Source organism: Symphodus melops, assembly GCF_947650265.1.
Source record: "Symphodus melops genome assembly, chromosome: 10".
Classification (NCBI taxonomy): domain Eukaryota; kingdom Metazoa; phylum Chordata; class Actinopteri; order Labriformes; family Labridae; genus Symphodus; species Symphodus melops.
Genome location: NC_136700.1, coordinates 27,399,194 through 27,417,618, shown reverse-complemented (window position 1 = coordinate 27,417,618; position 18,425 = coordinate 27,399,194). Strand labels below are relative to the sequence as shown.

Genomic DNA, 18,425 nt, shown 5'->3' with positions numbered 1-18,425 from the left:
ATTATAATGTAATATACATTGTACTTGTACTTGTGTTATTGTGATAACAGCTCCATTTTCAGACATTAAACTCACTTAATATTTAAATGGGGGGTTGTTGGTTAGTGTAAGGGGTCAATGAAGTTTAAACTTTGCAGAAAGCTTGAGTCATTTTTTAGGGGTCAGGTTTAACTCAGAGACTGTAAATTAATATTGAGATATCCCGAATGTTTGCGATTAAATGATCAGTTATTGGGTGCTCAGCAGTTCTACTTTGGTTGCTATGGTTTTCAAACAGTTTGGCATCATGTTATTTTTAATTGTATATCTATCATATATCACATCTAAGTGTACATGTATGATATCGTGACAACCTGAACACACATGCAGCATGTTGTGAGCAGAGCAGAAGCTGCGGGACACCAACCAGCAACAAGCAGCTCTTTCAATGAGCTGTGACAAGGTGTTGTTCTTTCCCCCTCCCTCCCTCTGTCTTCTGTCTTCCGGGAACACTAATAGGCTCCATGCAGAGTAATGTGACCAACTGAATCATTCTCGCTGAAGCTGGAGGCTGCAGAACGGACACACAGAGAGCTGAGCGCGCTCAGTCCGGTTCCCACACCGAGGAAACTCTCCAGGGTGAAGTATCCTCACTGGACTCCTCTGGGACTATACAGGGACTCTAGCTGCTTTCGTCCACCCACCAGGAATCCCTTCTCTCCAGCTCCACAGACCTCAGATCAGCTCTCAGGTCACAGAGCCCCTGGTTCAGGCCTGATTGCAGCTCTTGGTAAGTGTGATGTTGGGCACACTGAGGCCCTCAAATCATGGAGACAAAGATACACTGATGATACTGATGTTTAGCATCGTTAAGGGACATCTGTTTGTTAAACTAAATATTTAGAGGAGATGAAAGGATTCATGGACACACAAGGGCATTTGAAAGTCAAAACCTGTCAAAACCTGTCTGATACACACTTTTTTTTTTTGAGACATTTTCAATGTGTAAATGAAAGCTGCAAACTGAATGCTACATACACTTTCGGAGTTTGCTATAAGGACAGTTTTCCATTAACTACTTTCTTCAGTTAGCACAAATAGCTTAGCACCTGAAAAATGTCTGACTATAAGTCAGGCGAGGGGACGATTTCAGTCAGTCTCTGTCTTCCGAAACCTGAAGGGACGGAATACAAAGTGTTGTTTCTGTCCTTACATCAAATGACAAATTCAGGAAATAAACTTGAAGTGGTGATGGGTAGACAGATAAAGAGAACTAAAATGGGCGATAAGTTAATTTCCTGTTCTGTATCGATAGAAGAGCTAAGACAGAAATGTCACAATGCCCGCTGTGGCAGACCCCAGAGGTTATGTGATCATTTACAGAGCGTTATCAGGTGACTGTTTAATCATCTTCATCACACCATCAATCAGTCATTATCCTTCCTGCTGTTTGTCTGTGATGATGATCTGTTTTGTTTTTTTAACTCCAGCTCATGTTGATGATTAATCCTGAACTGCCACAAACAGAGGAACATTTTCAGTCTAAACTTTAAGAAAGCAAACTATATCAGTTATTTACTTTAGTTCATGTTTTGCTGCAAATAAACAAATCCTTCAAATAAGACAAACTGACACTCTTCCAATGTCATTTATAACGATCAAGACTAATGTAGTTGGACTAAACACAGAAAAAACATGATGATATTATTAATAAATCATAAAAAGGAAAGCAAAACTAAATAATATATTTAAAAAAAAAATTATAAAGAGGGGATTTATGGTAAACCTAGAAACAAATCCTTACCCCCTGTAAGTGATTGTTGTGATTGCTCCTGTACTCTGTCTCTGTTCACTTCCTGTCAGCACCTGTACTCTGTCTCTGTTCACTTCCTGTCAGCACCTGTGCTCTGTCTCTGCTCACTTCCTGTCAGCACCTGTGCTCTGTCTCTGGTCACTTCCTGTCAGCACCTGTGCTCTGTCTCTGCTCACTTCCTGTCAGCACCTGTGCTCTGTCTCTGGTCACTTCCTGTCAGCTCCTGTACTCTGTCTCTGCTCACTTCCTGTCAGCACCTGTGCTCTGTCTCTGGTCACTTCCTGTCAGCTCCTGTACTCTGTCTCTGTTCACTTCCTGTCAGCACCTGTACTCTGTCTCTGTTCACTTCCTGTCAGCACCTGTGCTCTGTCTCTGCTCACTTCCTGTCAGCACCTGTGCTCTGTCTCTGGTCACTTCCTGTCAGCTCCTGTACTCTGTCTCTGCTCACTTCCTGTCAGCAACTGTACTCTGTCTCTGGTCACTTCCTGTCAGCTCCTGTACTCTGTCTCTGCTCACTTCCTGTCAGCACCTGTACTCTGTCTCTGTTCACTTCCTGTCAGCACCTGTACTCTGTCTCTGGTCACTTCCTGTCAGCACCTGTGCTCTGTCTCTGGTCACTTCCTGTCAGCAACTGTACTCTGTCTCTGGTCACTTCCTGTCAGCTCCTGTACTCTGTCTCTGCTCACTTCCTGTCAGCTCCTGTACTCTGTCTCTGTTCACTTCCTGTCAGCACCTGTACTCTGTCTCTGGTCACTTCCTGTCAGCTCCTGTACTCTGTCTCTGCTCACTTCCTGTCAGCACCTGTGCTCTGTCTCTGGTCACTTCCTGTCAGCACCTGTGCTCTGTCTCTGGTCACTTCCTGTCAGCTCCTGTACTCTGTCTCTGTTCACTTCCTGTCAGCACCTGTACTCTGTCTCTGGTCACTTCCTGTCAGCACCTGTGCTCTGTCTCTGTTCACTTCCTGTCAGCACCTGTGCTCTGTATCTGTTCACTTCCTGTCAGCACCTGTGCTCTGTCTCTGTTCACTTCCTGTCAGTACCTATGCTCTGTCTCTGTTCACTTCCTGTCAGCACCTGTGCTCTGTATCTGTTCACTTCCTGTCAGCACCTGTGCTCTGTCTCTGGTCACTTCCTGTCAGTACCTGTCCTCATCCTCTGTTCACTTCCTGTCAGCACCTGTGCTCTGTCTCTGGTCACTTCCTGTCAGTACCTGTCCTCATCCTCTGGTCACTTCCTGTCAGCACCTGTGCTCTGTCTCTGGTCACTTCCTGTCAGCACCTGTCCTCATCCTCTGGTCACTTCCTGACAGCATCTTGCTCGTGTTGCTCTTAATCTCTGATGACACTTTGGATAAAAGCGTCTGCTAAGTGAACTGTAGAATTGTTAAAGTGATTTTTCTTTCTGTAGAAAATGTGAAAAAGAGAAGATGGTTGAAATCAGAGATTCTATTTGCTTTCTGGTTTTGTTTTTTCAAAGAGAAGGTTTGTTCGTTTGAGATTCTCTGTTGCATTTAAACTTTGTGTAAAATGAGAGGGAACGTATGGTGGACTTGTTGAACAGGCTGAGCTGAGCATTGCAGGTGCGGTTGGTTTAGAGCTCCCTGCAGATTAAAGACACATTCCTACTCTGCATGTTGCTGTGTTCCTCAGACTGATCCCAGCTGGGACCGGCTCTAATCTCCTGGCAACAATATTGACATAGAAATAGAAACTCTGATGAGGACAGACTCTGAAGCTGTCCACATGGCCTGCACATACACCTGCACATACACCTCCACTTGCATACCTCTGCTGAGCATACACTCCATGCACATGTCTTCTTTCAGTTATTATTCTTTCATTGCATGGATTTCGGATGAGTGACATATTTCAGGCCCTGATTGTTTACCTTTTTATGAAGACTTCCAGGACTCGTAACTGTTGCTCCACTCAGAGAAACAGTTAGGTGCCTTATTATTTAAGCCTACAGAATTTATGATCTTGTCACTCTACTCAAAATCTAGTCAGACTCAGTCCCTGACTTGATGACTGAGAGTCCAAACACAAACACCTAACCTGTTTGAAAACAAACCCCTGCAGCCATGCAGAGCAAACATGTTTGCACAATGCAAGCTATAAAATCCAAATACATCATTATTTTTTTTAAATAAAGATAATAGTTTTGTTTTGCATTCTTAAACCATGCATTTAATGATGATGTTCTGATATTATTGGGGAGTGTCACTTCAAAATAACCTATTGTTGTCTTAGCAAATGTTTATCTGACTTCCTGACAAAGGTTGATGCTAACACTTGTCAATATGTTTTAAGATTTTCAACAAAACAAGATTGCCTCCAATCACTTCAAACACTCACTCTTGGGAGCAGTAGGACTCATGTCTGCACTTTTGTTAAACTCTTCAGTCATCTGAAAGAGGACTTAGTTAGTGTAATGATGGAACACATGGTGTGAACATGTATCAGAATTCTCTGTATGTCAATGATGAACACATATATGGCCATCCTTTACCACTCGCTGGACCGCAACAGCATAATTAAAAGAGTCATGCCTAAAAGTAAACATAGGACTGTCAGTTCAATTGTCTGTATGAACTCTCAGTTTCTGCCTCTCCTGCTTTCTGTCTCCATCCAATGTCAGCAGGTATTTGTTCTCTAGTGAGTCTGATTCTGCTCAAAGTTTTTGCCTATGTATAAAAGCTGGATTGATGTTGTGACTCTCTGAATAGTTTATCAAAAGAGAGCATTCTGGAACTTATCTTTATGGAAAGTGTCCTTTATACAAACAAAATGGACTAATTCCTGGGGTAAATCATTTCATGAAAAAAAACAACAACATGACCAAAAAGTCCTTTGATAGCATTTCTGCCTGAACCAGAGTCAAAAAAATAAGTCGTCTTTACAGTTTTCATTTACATTGGTAGGGAGTATTTTAGGTAAACTGACCTCGCATCTGTCTTTTGACAACAGTTGCTTTAGTTATTTTTCACATCACTGAAAAAGTTCTGACAGGGAAAAGTCTTGTCCAGCTGTTTCATATCCTGTTTGTGCTGTAAGCTTTGGCTGCTCATAAGATGATAATTATATCTGGCTGTCTTTCAGGATCGTTCACATCTTGAACCCTTCGATTGAGATCAACCTACAATCATGACCACCAAATCCACCAGTTTGGTTCTGGGTGGAAAGGCCTCCTCCTCCCCTCTCCTGTCCTCTCCGCCCTGCCAGCGCCTGGTCACCAAAGATGGACGCTGTGCCCTCCAGCTTACTCTGTGTCCTTCAGGGTCCTGGCGGGGGGCTTTAAGCAGAGCTTGGCTGCTGGCCCTGCAGGACCTGTGGGGACTGTTGGTCAGTCTACGGTGGAGGTGGGTCCTTCTGGCTTTCTGTGCATCCTTTTTAGCTCACTGGCTGCTGTTTGCCTGCCTCTGGTACCTGCTGGCCCATCTGAATGGAGACCTGGCGGTGCAGGACCATGATGCCCCCCCACAGGGGCATGTGGTCTGTGTGAAGCACATCACAAGCTTCACTGCAGCCTTTTCTTTCTCCCTGGAGACACAGCTGACCATCGGATATGGCACCATGTTCCCCAGTGGAGACTGTCCCAGTGCCATTGCTCTGCTGGCTGTGCAGATGCTGCTGGGGCTCATGCTGGAGGCTTTCATCACAGGTACAACTCTCCAATTCTGAAACTCTTCAGCTTCACTATCAGCATCATCTCCGGGGCCAGAGATTCAGTTGGGTTTCTGTTAGACTTTATGAAAATGAAAATATGAAAATAAGCATTGAAGGTACCAACATGTCTGCATTGACATGGATCTGGACACATGGTAGACAGCAATCAGAATGTGGACAGGTGTAAGACAGAACATTATTTAAGGCCTGCAGAGAATACCATTTGGCAGGGAAAGGGTTCAATCAAGAGTATGATGGATGACACAATGAGATAGTTAAAAATGCCAGCTCCACCAGACTGTTCCAAACCTCCCCTCCAACAGTGGTAGGTTCTGGCCTGGTAGTGTGTAGCAGTGTTCGAAGGAGAGAGACCAGAGAGTTTAGAGTCACATTTTAAGAGTGACAACGTTAAAGAAAGGAGTGCTACTTTCTTCAGATTCACATATTGAGTGCGTCTATTGGACTATAAGTACATGTAAACGTTCATTAGTGCTAATTCAAAATGTTGTTGTTCAAATTGTATATTCTTTGTTGTTAATAGGGACCCATAAGACCTCGTGAGTTGATGCAACTATGGTTTTTAGTTTGTGGTGAGCCTCTGCTTAATTTTGATTTGGGTTAGTATGTTATGTAGGAGTACGTCATTGTAGTTTAACATTCTGATCGGAATTAATCAGTTTAACACTTTGTGTATGTTTTTGTTTACTTTCAGAAACCACACACATTATCATACATTCAGACAAATGTGTGTGTACACCCTTTCAAGCATTTTTTATTGAGTCATAATAACTGGAACCTGTGAATCACATTAGTGTTAGTTGGATTTTTTTGTGGCCCCAAGTTTGAGAGAAGCATCAGTCAGCTGTTCTTTCTTTTAAAGATATTGGTGGTTATTTTGTTATTAGAGAAAACCCTGATCAAATGTCTGAGAGTGATGAAGCTGGTGTCAGCGTATCCATTTTTATCCATTCATGACTTCGGTCTCAGTGTCGTACACTATGCAGTCATATCAGAGGAACAGGAGGATGAGCACAATCTATAAATATTACCATGTATAGACCTTTATCATGTTAGAAAAGTCAAATTGTACTGATGCAGCTGAATAATGAGGCTATAGTTCACAATACTGATTATGTTTAGGTCAAACAGGTTTTAAATTGTAATTCATATAGGCAAGTGTATTGGACTTTGTTTAAGTGGTGATCTGCATTTGTCTAAAACTTCATTTAGAGTGCACCACTTCCATTTCTGTTGAACAGAGGAACGTAATGAGATCTGTCATGAATAGTAATGGATTTAGGAATGTCTGGAATGCAGAGAATTTGAAACTCTACCAATTATTCTAACAGGTCAGTTTTTTTTAGTGCTTTCACACCTGCAGAGATATTTTCGTGCTGAGCGTCATGTGTGAACACAAACAGCTAATTGTTTCTCCCTGACTTCGTCAAGAGTTTCTCCTCCATCCTGCCCATATGTATTCTGCAGAAAGTCAGAGGTGTGGACTCAAGTCATAGATTTAATGACTTTGGACTTGATTTGATAAAATCTTGAAAGACTTTCAACTCGACTTGGACTTTAACACCAATGACTTGTGACTTCATGTGCCACCTCTTTTTTTGGGAGAGATTGGGAGTTTACATCCCCGCAGATTTCATTCAGAACAGATTGAGACATAACATAAGGCTGTATCATTGTCATTGTTGACTTATGTTTAGCAGCCTTACAGAAAGCTGCAGCTGCAGAAAGTCGTCTGACCTGAGTTCTATTTTTTGCACAAAATAGAACTTAAATGTCAAATACAGCACACCCACCCCCATTGCCAAAGTGGAAAAGGTATAGGGGAGGGACAGCCTGAAATGCTTTTACTTGACCAAGATTAACCCTAAATTAAAATCGTAAAATTACATTTCATTTTCACTTGAATTCCTTCTAAATGTTGAACATACACTGACCCAGGTGAAGCCGCAGAGAAAAAATACCTGGGGCTCTCCATTTAGTCATTATCAATCTATCAAACGGCTGTAATAACTTGTCATCAAAAGCTTGGAGTAGAGTTTCTACTTTACAATGAAAGGAGGAATAAGGATCCCTCCTGGGAGGAAGGTGGCCTGGTGAGAGAACACAGCTACAAGTGGTTGTGGAGAACAGCTGGAGGCAGAGTTAGATTAAACAATGAGAACAGGAGATCAGACTGATGCAGTCAGTAAGTTGTAATTCTTGAAGCAGGAGAAATTGATGATGACAGTATTTAACAAGGCCCAGAGAAGGACAGCAGGAAGTGCATGGTATGGAAACACAAGAAAAACACAGGGGAAATGGGAAAAGACCTGCAGCTAAGACCCATGACGCTAAGAACATCAATGCGTCCATTTTCTTAGTGTCACTAATGTCCTTTCCTTTTTATTTATTTAGATTTATTTTTGGCCTTTATGCCTTTATTATAGAGGGAGGAAAGTGGACAGAGTCGGAAATCAGGGAGAGACATGCGGGAAATGGGCCACAGGCCGGACGCAAACCCGGGCCGCCTGCGCGAGGACTGAGCCTCAATACATGGGATCACGCGCACTGCCGCTGCGCCACTGGTGACCCCTAATGTCCTTTCCTGATTGTTTTTAGAGGTGTAGTTTTGAATGAAGAACTGGGAAAGTATTGCTTTTTGCTTCAGTTGGGTTACTACCATTTTCTTTTAAATACTTTTGACAGAGGTGACTGCACCTGAAAATATACCAGGCATATCCTCCATTATTATCAAGTCACATTTGACCTTAAAATGGTCTTAAACCTCTAAAACATCTAAAGAGTAGGTTATTAAACAATGGAAAGTACCAATACACAAATCAGAGCCAAAAAAGACATCTTAATAATTATTCACAAAAGTTCACATGATTTAAAAATCTCTCAATCACATGTTCACATATGATTTTTATATCTAATTTTCTTCAGGTGCCTTCGTAGCGAAGATTGCTCGTCCACAGAAGCGAGCAGGAGCTATCCAGTTCAGCCCTCAGGCAGTGGTGTGCAAACATCAGGGCCAGACGTGCCTCTTGATAAGAGCCACTAATCTGTTGCAGCGACCCCTGGTTGACGTGAAGGTGAGTGCTGTGCTTTACGAGGAACATGAAGGGCAGGCCCTCCACCAGACCTCTCTTGACTTCTACTTGGACCATCTGGGCCAGCAGTCTTGTCCCTTCTTCATCTTCCCACTCACCTTTTACCATCCCCTGGACCGTCGGAGTCCCCTGTACCCTGCCCTTTGTGAGGGCATGTCCAACCACTTTGAGCTGGTGGTCTTCCTGTCTGCCTTACAGGGGGGAACTGGAGACTCATGCCAGAAGAGGACCTCCTACCTGCGCCAGGAAATCCAGTTTGACCGTCGCTTTGTGCCGGCCTTGGGGCTGGATGCTCGGGGAAGATACATAGTGAGCACTCAGCACTTTGAAACGGCCCACTCAAAGGAACCTTTGAGTAAGGACTGTGTGGTGCAGGTTAACGGAGACGGTAGTGACCGGATGGAGTAAGGGTGCAGAAGGGGAGTCTAATATGGAGGGCATGTAAGAGATGACTGTTGGTGGTAACAGTGGGGCAGATAGCTTCATCATGAGGTTATTGATTTAATTTTGGAATTCATTTAATAAAAAAGCTTAATTTAAATATACACCAGATATGGGGCCTGCTGCAGACACCTTCATTTCCCCCATCCAACCATCCCTTCTAAAGTAATAGATGTTAAGCCCTACTAGCTTCAATGCCAAATATTCTGTTGTGTGGAATAGAATGTTTTGGAAGTTTTGTTTTGTCATTGGCTCTGCTGGTTAAACTAACAAAATAGTAAAGCCTGATGTATACTGCGCCTGTTGAATTCATGGACCCTATGGGGGTCTAATGATGATTACCATTTACAAAGCTGCTTCCTGTAGTTGGGTTCCAGGTGTATTGTTTTTGAATTGTTTCTATAAAAGTAAATGTTTGGTATCAAGCTACTAATCTAACTTTATCCATTCTGTTCTAGTTTGTTTGTTTACATGTCAATGCCTAGAAAACCTAAATGCAGCAGCATTAAAATTCTACTGCAAACTAGCTGACACACATGCACACCAGTATAAATGCTAACATTCATGTAGGCAACGGCACCCTGAAGCACAAACCGCCACTGCAAACTCTTTTAAGCCCTGTTTCCACCAAGTCGTTCAGTTCGGTTCGTCTTGGTTTGGCACGTGTTTCCATAGAGTAAAGCCAGGAAAGATTCCATCAGTCCTACTTTTTGGTACCCTTCTGTTAGGGTGCCAAGAATATTGGTCAATTGTTTCTTCTGCTGTATTTTTCCTTGCAGCACACAGCCTTCTCTGAAACAAAGCAGGATTGTGTTTTGTAACAAAGAGCCACATGCCAATACATAGTTTCTCACTCAGAGGTGTGTCCATTGTCATGATACCATGCGTCAAAAGTTATTGCTCTTCTCGTTTTGTTTACCTTTTCCTCTCTTTTAATTTTTTTTTATTTAACCAGGAAGAAAAACTCATTGAGATTAAAAATCTATTTTTTAAGAGTGTCCTGGACAAGAACAAGCAGCAACACAAGTAACAGAGTTTTAGACAGACAACAAGCAGCCAACAATACAAACACAAAAATACATCCTTGGGAAATTAAAAGACACAAATAATAGATCTGAGCAACAAATGTTTGTCAGGGTCAAGAACATCTACAGCCAGATGTCTCTGCCTCCAAGTCAGTTAACTTCCTCTTAAGTGTCCAACAAGAGGAGTTAAGTTTCAGTTCATATTGTATTGTCCAGCCATCCATTTTCTACCTCTTATCCGGGCCGGGTCTCGGGGCAGCATTCTAAGCAGAGACGCCCAGACTTCCCTCACCCCAGACACCTCCTCCAGCTCTTCAGGTGGGACCCCGAGGCGTTCCCAAGCCAGCCGAGAGACATAGTCTCTCCAGCGTGTCGACCCCGAGGCCTCCTCCCGGAGGGACATGCCCAGAACACCTCCCTAGGGAGGCGTCCAGGAGGCATCCGGACCAGATGCCCGAACCACCTCAACTGACTCCTCTCGATGTGGAGGAGTAACGGCTCTACTCCGAGCTCCTCCCTGGTGACCGAGCTCCTCACCCTATCTCTAAGGGTGCGTCCAGCCACCCTACGGAGGAAGCCCATTTCAGCCGCTTGTATCCGAGATCTCGTTCTTTCGGTCCTGACCCGAAGCTCATGACCATAGGTGAGGGTAGGAACGAAGACCGACCTTTCGGCTTAGCTCCTTCTTCACCACGACGGACCGATACAACAACCGCATGACTGCGGACACCGCACCGATCCATTTTGTAATGTGTTCCAAGTAAAGGGAGCAGCAAATGTAAAAGCCTTTTTTCCTAGCTCTGTTATGACTTTTGGAAGAGACAGTGAGTAAAGGTCCTGGGATGGAAGATTATAATTCCCTGTACTATTCTGACTGATAAGGATCAGAAGGTATGAAGGAACCTAAAAGACTCTTGAAGATAAGAATATGTCAGTGTTTAAGTCTGCGTAGGGTGAAAGAAGTCCGTCCAACACGTTCATACAACAAACAGTGATGCGTAAGGGATTTAAAGTTAGTGATTAACCTCAGATGATACACAGTAAATAAAAAAAGTCCACAGCAGTAGTCACATTTGATCCCTTAGTACAAATAATATGTTGGTTTCTAAAGAGATAAGCTGGGAAAAAAAAAAGCAGCAGCAGTCATATTTCAGGAGCCGCTGCTAAAAGCATAGAGGGGAAAAATTGCAATTCTTTTTCTCTGGTCCTCTCCCTAATTTGACCAGTGATGACATGTATAGCCGCATGTCTTCATTCAACCGCTAGCTATCGAGGTGGTGTCCAGTAAACGATGTGGGCTTCATAGATAACTGGCAGTCCTTTTGGGGAAAGCCTGGTCTGCTAGCTAGAGATGGCATCCATCCTACTCTGGTTGGTGCAGCTCTATTATCTAGAAACGTAGCAGAGTTTATTAGTCCCAAACCCTGACAACTCATCAGAGTTCAGACCAGGATGCAGAGCTGCAGTCTTACACACTTCTCTGCGCTTCCTTTAGATCTGTTTACCTGCCACTATAGCTGTCCTTGTGACTGTAAATCTAACTGTAACTCAGTTAGATCTTCTTATAGCTGTAACCCTACTTATACTATAGATACTGTGTCTGTTCTCCGCCCCACACCTGTCGTTATAAGCAAAGGTGTAAATCATAACAATTTAATCAAAATCAAAACTACAAATACGATTTTGCAAAAAAATCTAACAATTAAATGCGGCTTACTAAACATTAGATCCCTAGCATCTAAATCTCTCCTGGTAAATGAGCTAATATCAGAGAATCATATTGATCTACTTTGTTTAACTGAAACCTTCTCAGGATGAATATGTTAGTTTAAATGAATCCACCCCTCCCAGTCATTTGAATGCTCATATAGCTGGAGACACTGGTCGAGGTGGTGGAGTAGCAGCTATTTTTAATTCTGGTCTTATAATCAATCGACTCGACCAAAGCTGAATTATACCTCTTTTGAAAGTCTTGCACTCAGTCTTTCACATCCAGTCTCTAGAACTTTTCAGCCAGTTCTAGTTGTTATAGTTTACCGCCCTCCTGGCCCATATTCAGAGTTTCTATCAAACATAGTTCTTAGCAGTGATAGAATAATTAGCAGTGATAGAATAATTGTTGTAGGTGATTTCAATATGTGGATGTTGTTAATAACAGTCTTAGCACGGCTTTCATGTCTCTATTGGACTCTATTGGCTTCACCCAGGGTGTAAACAAACCTACCCATCGATTTAACCCTGGATCTTGTTTTAGCTTATGGTATTGAAATTAATAGTCTGTCGGTTTTTCTGGAAAATTCTCTGATATCAGACCATTTCCTAATAACTTTTGACTTCTTCTTACCAACCTTAACTCCTCTTAATAAAAAAGTGCTCTCTAGAAGTTTAAATGATAATGCTGTAGCTAAATTTAAGGAAGCTATTTCAGCTGCCTTTGTTTCAGTACCATCCCCTAACCCAGTTGAAAACTCCTATAATCACTTTAGTCCCTCTCAGCTAGATCAGTTTGTAGATAGTGCGGTGGATTCACTTAGAGTTACTCTGGATTCAATCGCTCCCCTAAAACAGAAGCCAATCAAACGACAGAGATCAGCTCCATGGTACAACTTAGAAACCCGTACTCTAAAACTAACGTCACGTAAATGTGAAAGAATTTGGCGCTCCACCAAAACGATAGAATCTCGTTTAATTTGTCCAGATAGTCATAATAGATATATGAAAGCTCTACGGCCGGCCCGCACGGCCTATTACTCGTCTCTTATTGAAGAAAATAAAAACAACCCTAGATACCTCTTCAGCACTGTAGCCAGGCTGACAGAGAGTCATAGTTCATTCATCTATTCCTTTAGCCCTTAGCAGGAATGATTTCAGCAGCTTTTTTAATGATAAAATTCTAAACATTAGAGACAAAATTAGCAACTCACTACCTTTACTTAGTGCAGATTCCTCCTATAATTCAGATACAGCAGAAACGGTTCCAAATTCTGATACTAACCTCGACTGTTTCTCTCCAATTAACCTCTCAGAACTAAACTCGATTATTTCTGCGTCTAAACCGTCAACCTGTCTTTTAGATCCAATCCCAACCAAGTTGTTTAAGGAAGTCTTTCCTCTAGTTAGCAGCTCCATACTAGATATGATCAATATATCTTTAGCAGCAGGTTATGTACCCCAGTCATTTAAAGTAGCTGTAATTAAACCGCTCCTTAAAAAGCCTACTCTTGATTCAGGAACTCTAGCTAACTATAGACCTATATCTAACCTTCCTTTTATCTCCAAGATCTTAGAGAGAGTGGGAGCTAATCAGCTGTGTGACTGTCTCCATGACAACAGCCTGTTAGAGGAGTTCCAGTCTGGATTTAGAGTTTAGCATAGAACTAGACTAGTTAGAGTAACACATGATCTTCTGTTAGTCTCAGACAGGGAACTTCTATCTGTGCTCGTCCTGTTAGGTCTGACTGCTGCTTCTGACACCATCGACCATCACATCCTGTTACAGACACTAGAACAATGACTTGGAGTTACAGAGACTAGAACAATGACTTGGAGTTACAGAGACTAGAACAATGACTTGGAGTTACAGGGACTAGAACAATGACTTGGAGTTACAGGGACTAGAACAATGACTTGGAGTTACAGAGACTAGAACAATGACTTGGAGTTACAGGGACTAGAACAATGACGTGGAGTAACAGGGACTAGAACAATGACTTGGAGTTACAGAGACTAGAACAATGACTTGGAGTTACAGGGACTAGAACAATGACTTGGAGTTACAGGGACTAGAACAATGACTTGGAGTTACAGGGACTAGAACAATGACTTGGAGTTACAGGGACTAGAACAATGACTTGGAGTTACAGGGACTAGAACAATGACTTGGAGTTACAGGGACTGCTTTAAGTTGGTTTAGATCCTATTTATCAGACAGGTCTCAGTGTGTTCATGATGAGTCCTCTATGCACACCAAAGTTAGCCATGGAGTGCCTCAAGGATCAGTGCTTGGTCCGATTCTCTTTACATTATAGATGCTTCCTCTCGGTAGTATTATGAGGAAATACTCCATGAACTTTCATTGCTATGCAGACGATACTCAGCTCTACATAGCAATGAAGCCAGAAGACACCAACCAGCTTCGTAAACTAGAAGCCTCAAGGACATCAGGACCTGGATGACCAGAAACTTCTTACTGCTCAACTCAGACCAGACTGAAGTTCTAGTGATTGGACCTAAGAACCTTAGAGAGACTTTCTCTGATGATATGACGGCCCTTAGTAGTATTAGCGTAGCCTCTAGTACCACTGTTAGGAACCTAGGAGTTCTGTTTGATCAGGATATGTCCTTTGATTCCTACATTAAACACATTTCAAGGACAGCTTATTTTCACCTTCGTAATATCTCTAAGATCAGGCAGATCCTGTCACAAAATGATGCTGAAAAATTAGTTCATGCATTTGTTACCTCCAGGTTGGATTACTGTAATTCTATTTTAGCAGGGTGCTATGGTAAATCTCTAAAGACCCTCCAACTCGTCCAAAACGCTGCAGCTCGTGTTCTGACTAGAACTAGGAAAAGGGACCACATGACTCCTGTATTGGCTTCTCTCCATTGGCTCCCTATAAAATCTAGAATAGAATTTAAAATCCTTCTGCTCACCTACAAAGCTCTAAACGGTCAGGCACCATCCTATCTTAAAGAGTTAATTGTGCCGTACTATCCGACAAGAACATGACGTTCCCAGAATGCAGGCCTGCTCGTGGTGCCTATAGTCTCTAAAAGTACTATGGGAGGTAGAGCCTTTAGTTATCAGGCTCCTTTGGAATCGTCTACCAGTCGGGGTCCGGGAGGCAGACACACTAGGTACTTTTAAGAATAGACTTCAAACTTTTCTTTGTGATAAATCTTATAGTTAGGGCTGGCTTAGGACCAGCTCATAGTTCTGCTGCTATAGGCCTAGACTACCGGGGGAACTGGCACCAGGATCTCTTATCTCTCTCTCCCTCTCTCTCTCCCAGCTTTCTTATCTTATTACTGCTTGTCTCTATCTTTATATTCTAACCTCTCCTTTTTCTGGGAGCTCCTGAGCTCTCTTAGGTTCCTCTGGACTGTTGATGAGGATGGCCTGCCCAAACAACCCCCCCCCCCCCCCCCACGAGGATGGCCTTTACCTGCTTTTGTAAAGTGTCTCGAGATAACGCCTGTTATGAATTGACGCTATACAAATAAAGATTGATTGATTGATTGATTCTTTGTGTGGCTCTGTCACAAGGCTTTACTGAACCAAACCATACCAAACTGTACTGATCCATACTGGACTGCTGTGTGGAAACGGGGCTTTAGTTTCTTTAGTTTAATAAATAAACTGTACGGGTGCTACAAAATAACTCCATCCTGCTTAGCAGAGTATGTAAACAATCTCTCTTTGTGGGTATGCAATGGTAAACTGGCTTCTTAACCAGCTAATGAGTTAGCAATGAGCGCAGACTGTTGATTGTTCATTGCTAACTATAGACTGTACAAAACATGGACGAAGTTTCAGTGCTGGCACCGGTCGTTACTGAAAGGGAATTTGAAGGCATTCATCATATTTAAAAAACTGTGGTAACCTGAATTTTGGTCATCATAGAAAAGCTTGTACAATGTGTGCCAATAAAGTCAAAGTTGAGGTTTCTGCATTTGTCTTCCGAGGGAAATATTTGTCTCGCATACTGTGAAATTGTTGCTCAGACAAGACATAAAACAATATAAAAACATTAGCTTATCCCTGCTGCAGGTTACCCAAGTATCTTCTGAAGTATCTGTACACACGCACACTCCTATAAACACAGGCACATTTCAAACACATACTGCTACATACATATAAACACACATAGATGGGATGTGATTTTTAGTGAAAATTAAAACAGAAATTCATCACTAAACATCAGCAGTTTTTTAGTTCTGAGGGGAAGTTTGAACATCAGTGTGATGATTAATTGTTGAAAGGGAATGGACTAAATGCAGTGATTCATTTATGTTGCTAATCAGTGATTTCTGCTGATGTTTGTGGACAAGCAACTCAACAGCAGAATCAAACTGTAAATGATCAACAAGAGCTGTCAATCACAGAATCTGATTCTGTCAGATTGGAGCAGATGTTGGTACAGATGTTCATTAGAACAAAGATATTGATGTATATGACATTAGACTGAGCTGCTTCAAATGGATCACTAATGACTGACAGATTGATTTGATTGATGCACGTTTTAAAATCATTACTTCAATCAGTGTACAAAACAAAAATTCAAGTTTCAAGTCCAAACTGTACCGTAATAAATATCTGCAGATGATTAGGTGTAGTCAGACATGTTTTTATTTAGTATGATACATTTGAATGCTGATGATATGAATCACTGTAATCTTTAAACAAATCATGTTTCTTCAGGAGAAGATTTTAAATGGTGAGGTGTCTCACATGTTTAGAGCCTTTGTACAGTGTACATGACATTAAATGCATATTTTCTAAACAAGCTGGAAACATGGACTCCATATTCTATTAATGTTTCTGTTATTTGTGCACAACCTGGAGAAGAGGGGGCTGCTCTCTGCTGGTGAAAAGTGGCACTACATATGTGAGCTTTAAATGTGTAGATGATGCACGTTTGATTTAAGTTCTGTAGTACTCAAAAGATTTTATAAGTCATCATCATGTTTAAGTCAAGTCACTTTGAATTTGTGTTTTTCAGTTCACTGTTTGACCTGCGATCAGTTAAATCTGTCAACCTGAAATCTGTGAACCCTGAAACATCAGAACACACAAAGGTTTCAATACAACCTCTTTTGAAACTATTAGTTTCATAGTTTGCACAAGAAAACTTAGTTCTTGTTCTGATCCAGATTTCTGTCTGTTCATCATGAGTCTGGTTCTGATAGGGTTGGAGTTGTATCTTCGCTGATTGTTTTTCACTGCTGTGCTCATGACAGATTCATATTGAGTCTAAGGGTGAAAATAACATGGCATGTAATATAACAATAAGTATGTTCTTTTACCTGCTCTTCAACTGTCTTTTGATAACATTTGTTATGAATTGGAGTTAGCATGGAGGGGGGTTACCCTGGGATGCCACTAACTGGCCTTCCCAACGGGTCTAATAAAACAATGAGGAAACACTGTTGAAGGGAGGTTCCTACCTGAAATCCCCACTGATGTCCTTGCTCTTGGTACTTGTCATTCTGCACAGTTGAGTTTTGGCGTACATGTGATAGGGCAGGTAGAATCGACGTTAGAACCATTAGCTCGCATAAACAGAGTCCGGGTCTGTTGAAGGTGCTAATGCTGGTTTGGTTGGGGCGGTAACTTAGGGCATAGGGTATTTCACTTATCAGTATGCTACAAGGGGCAAAATTAGGAAGATGGATTTCTTCACTGAGCCCATTGTCTTATTAGAGCACAAGTACAGCTACGGTTTATTTCAAATGGATGAATGTACCTGGAGACAGATCACTGTAAAGGTAAACTTTATCATACCAACAGGGCAGTTTACGCTCTAGCTAGCAGTGAATAAAACAGTAAACACGGAGGTCCATCAAGGGGGCAGGGATTCACATCCGAATGACCCTAGGAGGTATGTTGTCAGGGGCTTTTTGCCCCCAGCAGGTTCACCCAAGGCAAACAGGTCTTAGGTGACGGGTCAGACTAAAAGCAGTTCATAAAGCCCTATGGAAGTAATCAAATCATGGACCGTGACATCCCCGGCATGGCGAAGCCGGGGCCCCACCCTGGAGCCAGGCCTAGGGTTAGGCCCCGCAGGAGAGAGCCTGGTGGCCTTTGCCCGTGGGCCCCGGCCGGGTCCAGCCCGAAAGGACAACGCGGGCCCGTCCTCCCGTGGACCCACCATCCACAGAGGAAGCTGTAGGGGTCGGGTGCATTGTGGATCGGTCGGCAGTCGACGGCGGGGGCCTCGGCGACCCGATCCCTGGACACAGCTTCTGGCCTTTGGGACGTGGAACTGGGTTAATCCATCTTATTGAGAAGATTTTATATTTATCATTTTTATTTTTATATTGGTTTAAAACGTCTACAAAATTCAGAGTAAAGGCGACATGTCACAGGGCCGTTCATACTGTATCATGGCTCAGACCGCCGGTCTGAACAGGGTTCTGGTGTCATGCACACCCCTCTTAGTAAGTCAACATTCACTTTTACGATCTAAGATCTCAGAGTAGGGCCCTAGTGGCGCAGCGGCACTAGCGCGTCTGGCCGTGGCTCCACTCCCGCATGCCCCTCCCCCACTCCCCGACTCCTCCTCTGTCCACCCTCCTCCTCTATGATAAAGCCAAAATGCCAAAAATAAAAATAAAAAAATCTTTAAGATCTCAGAGTGAAACTAAAAATAAAGACAGACACATTCCAA

At 42.6% G+C, this 18,425-nt stretch overlaps 1 protein-coding gene across 1 annotated transcript; it reads left to right on the top strand.

Moving 5' to 3' along the window:
* The first annotated feature begins 271 nt into the window (after positions 1 to 271).
* kcnj13 (potassium inwardly rectifying channel subfamily J member 13) lies at positions 272 to 9,194 on the top strand. The gene is made up of 3 exons (XM_079354559.1): positions 272 to 769; positions 4,890 to 5,451; positions 8,400 to 9,194. Exons 2-3 carry the CDS (start codon positions 4,935 to 4,937, stop codon positions 8,972 to 8,974), a joined length of 1,092 nt encoding a protein of 363 aa, XP_079210685.1. The 5' UTR covers positions 272 to 769; positions 4,890 to 4,934; the 3' UTR covers positions 8,975 to 9,194.
* Positions 9,195 to 18,425: the final 9,231 nt, after the last annotated feature.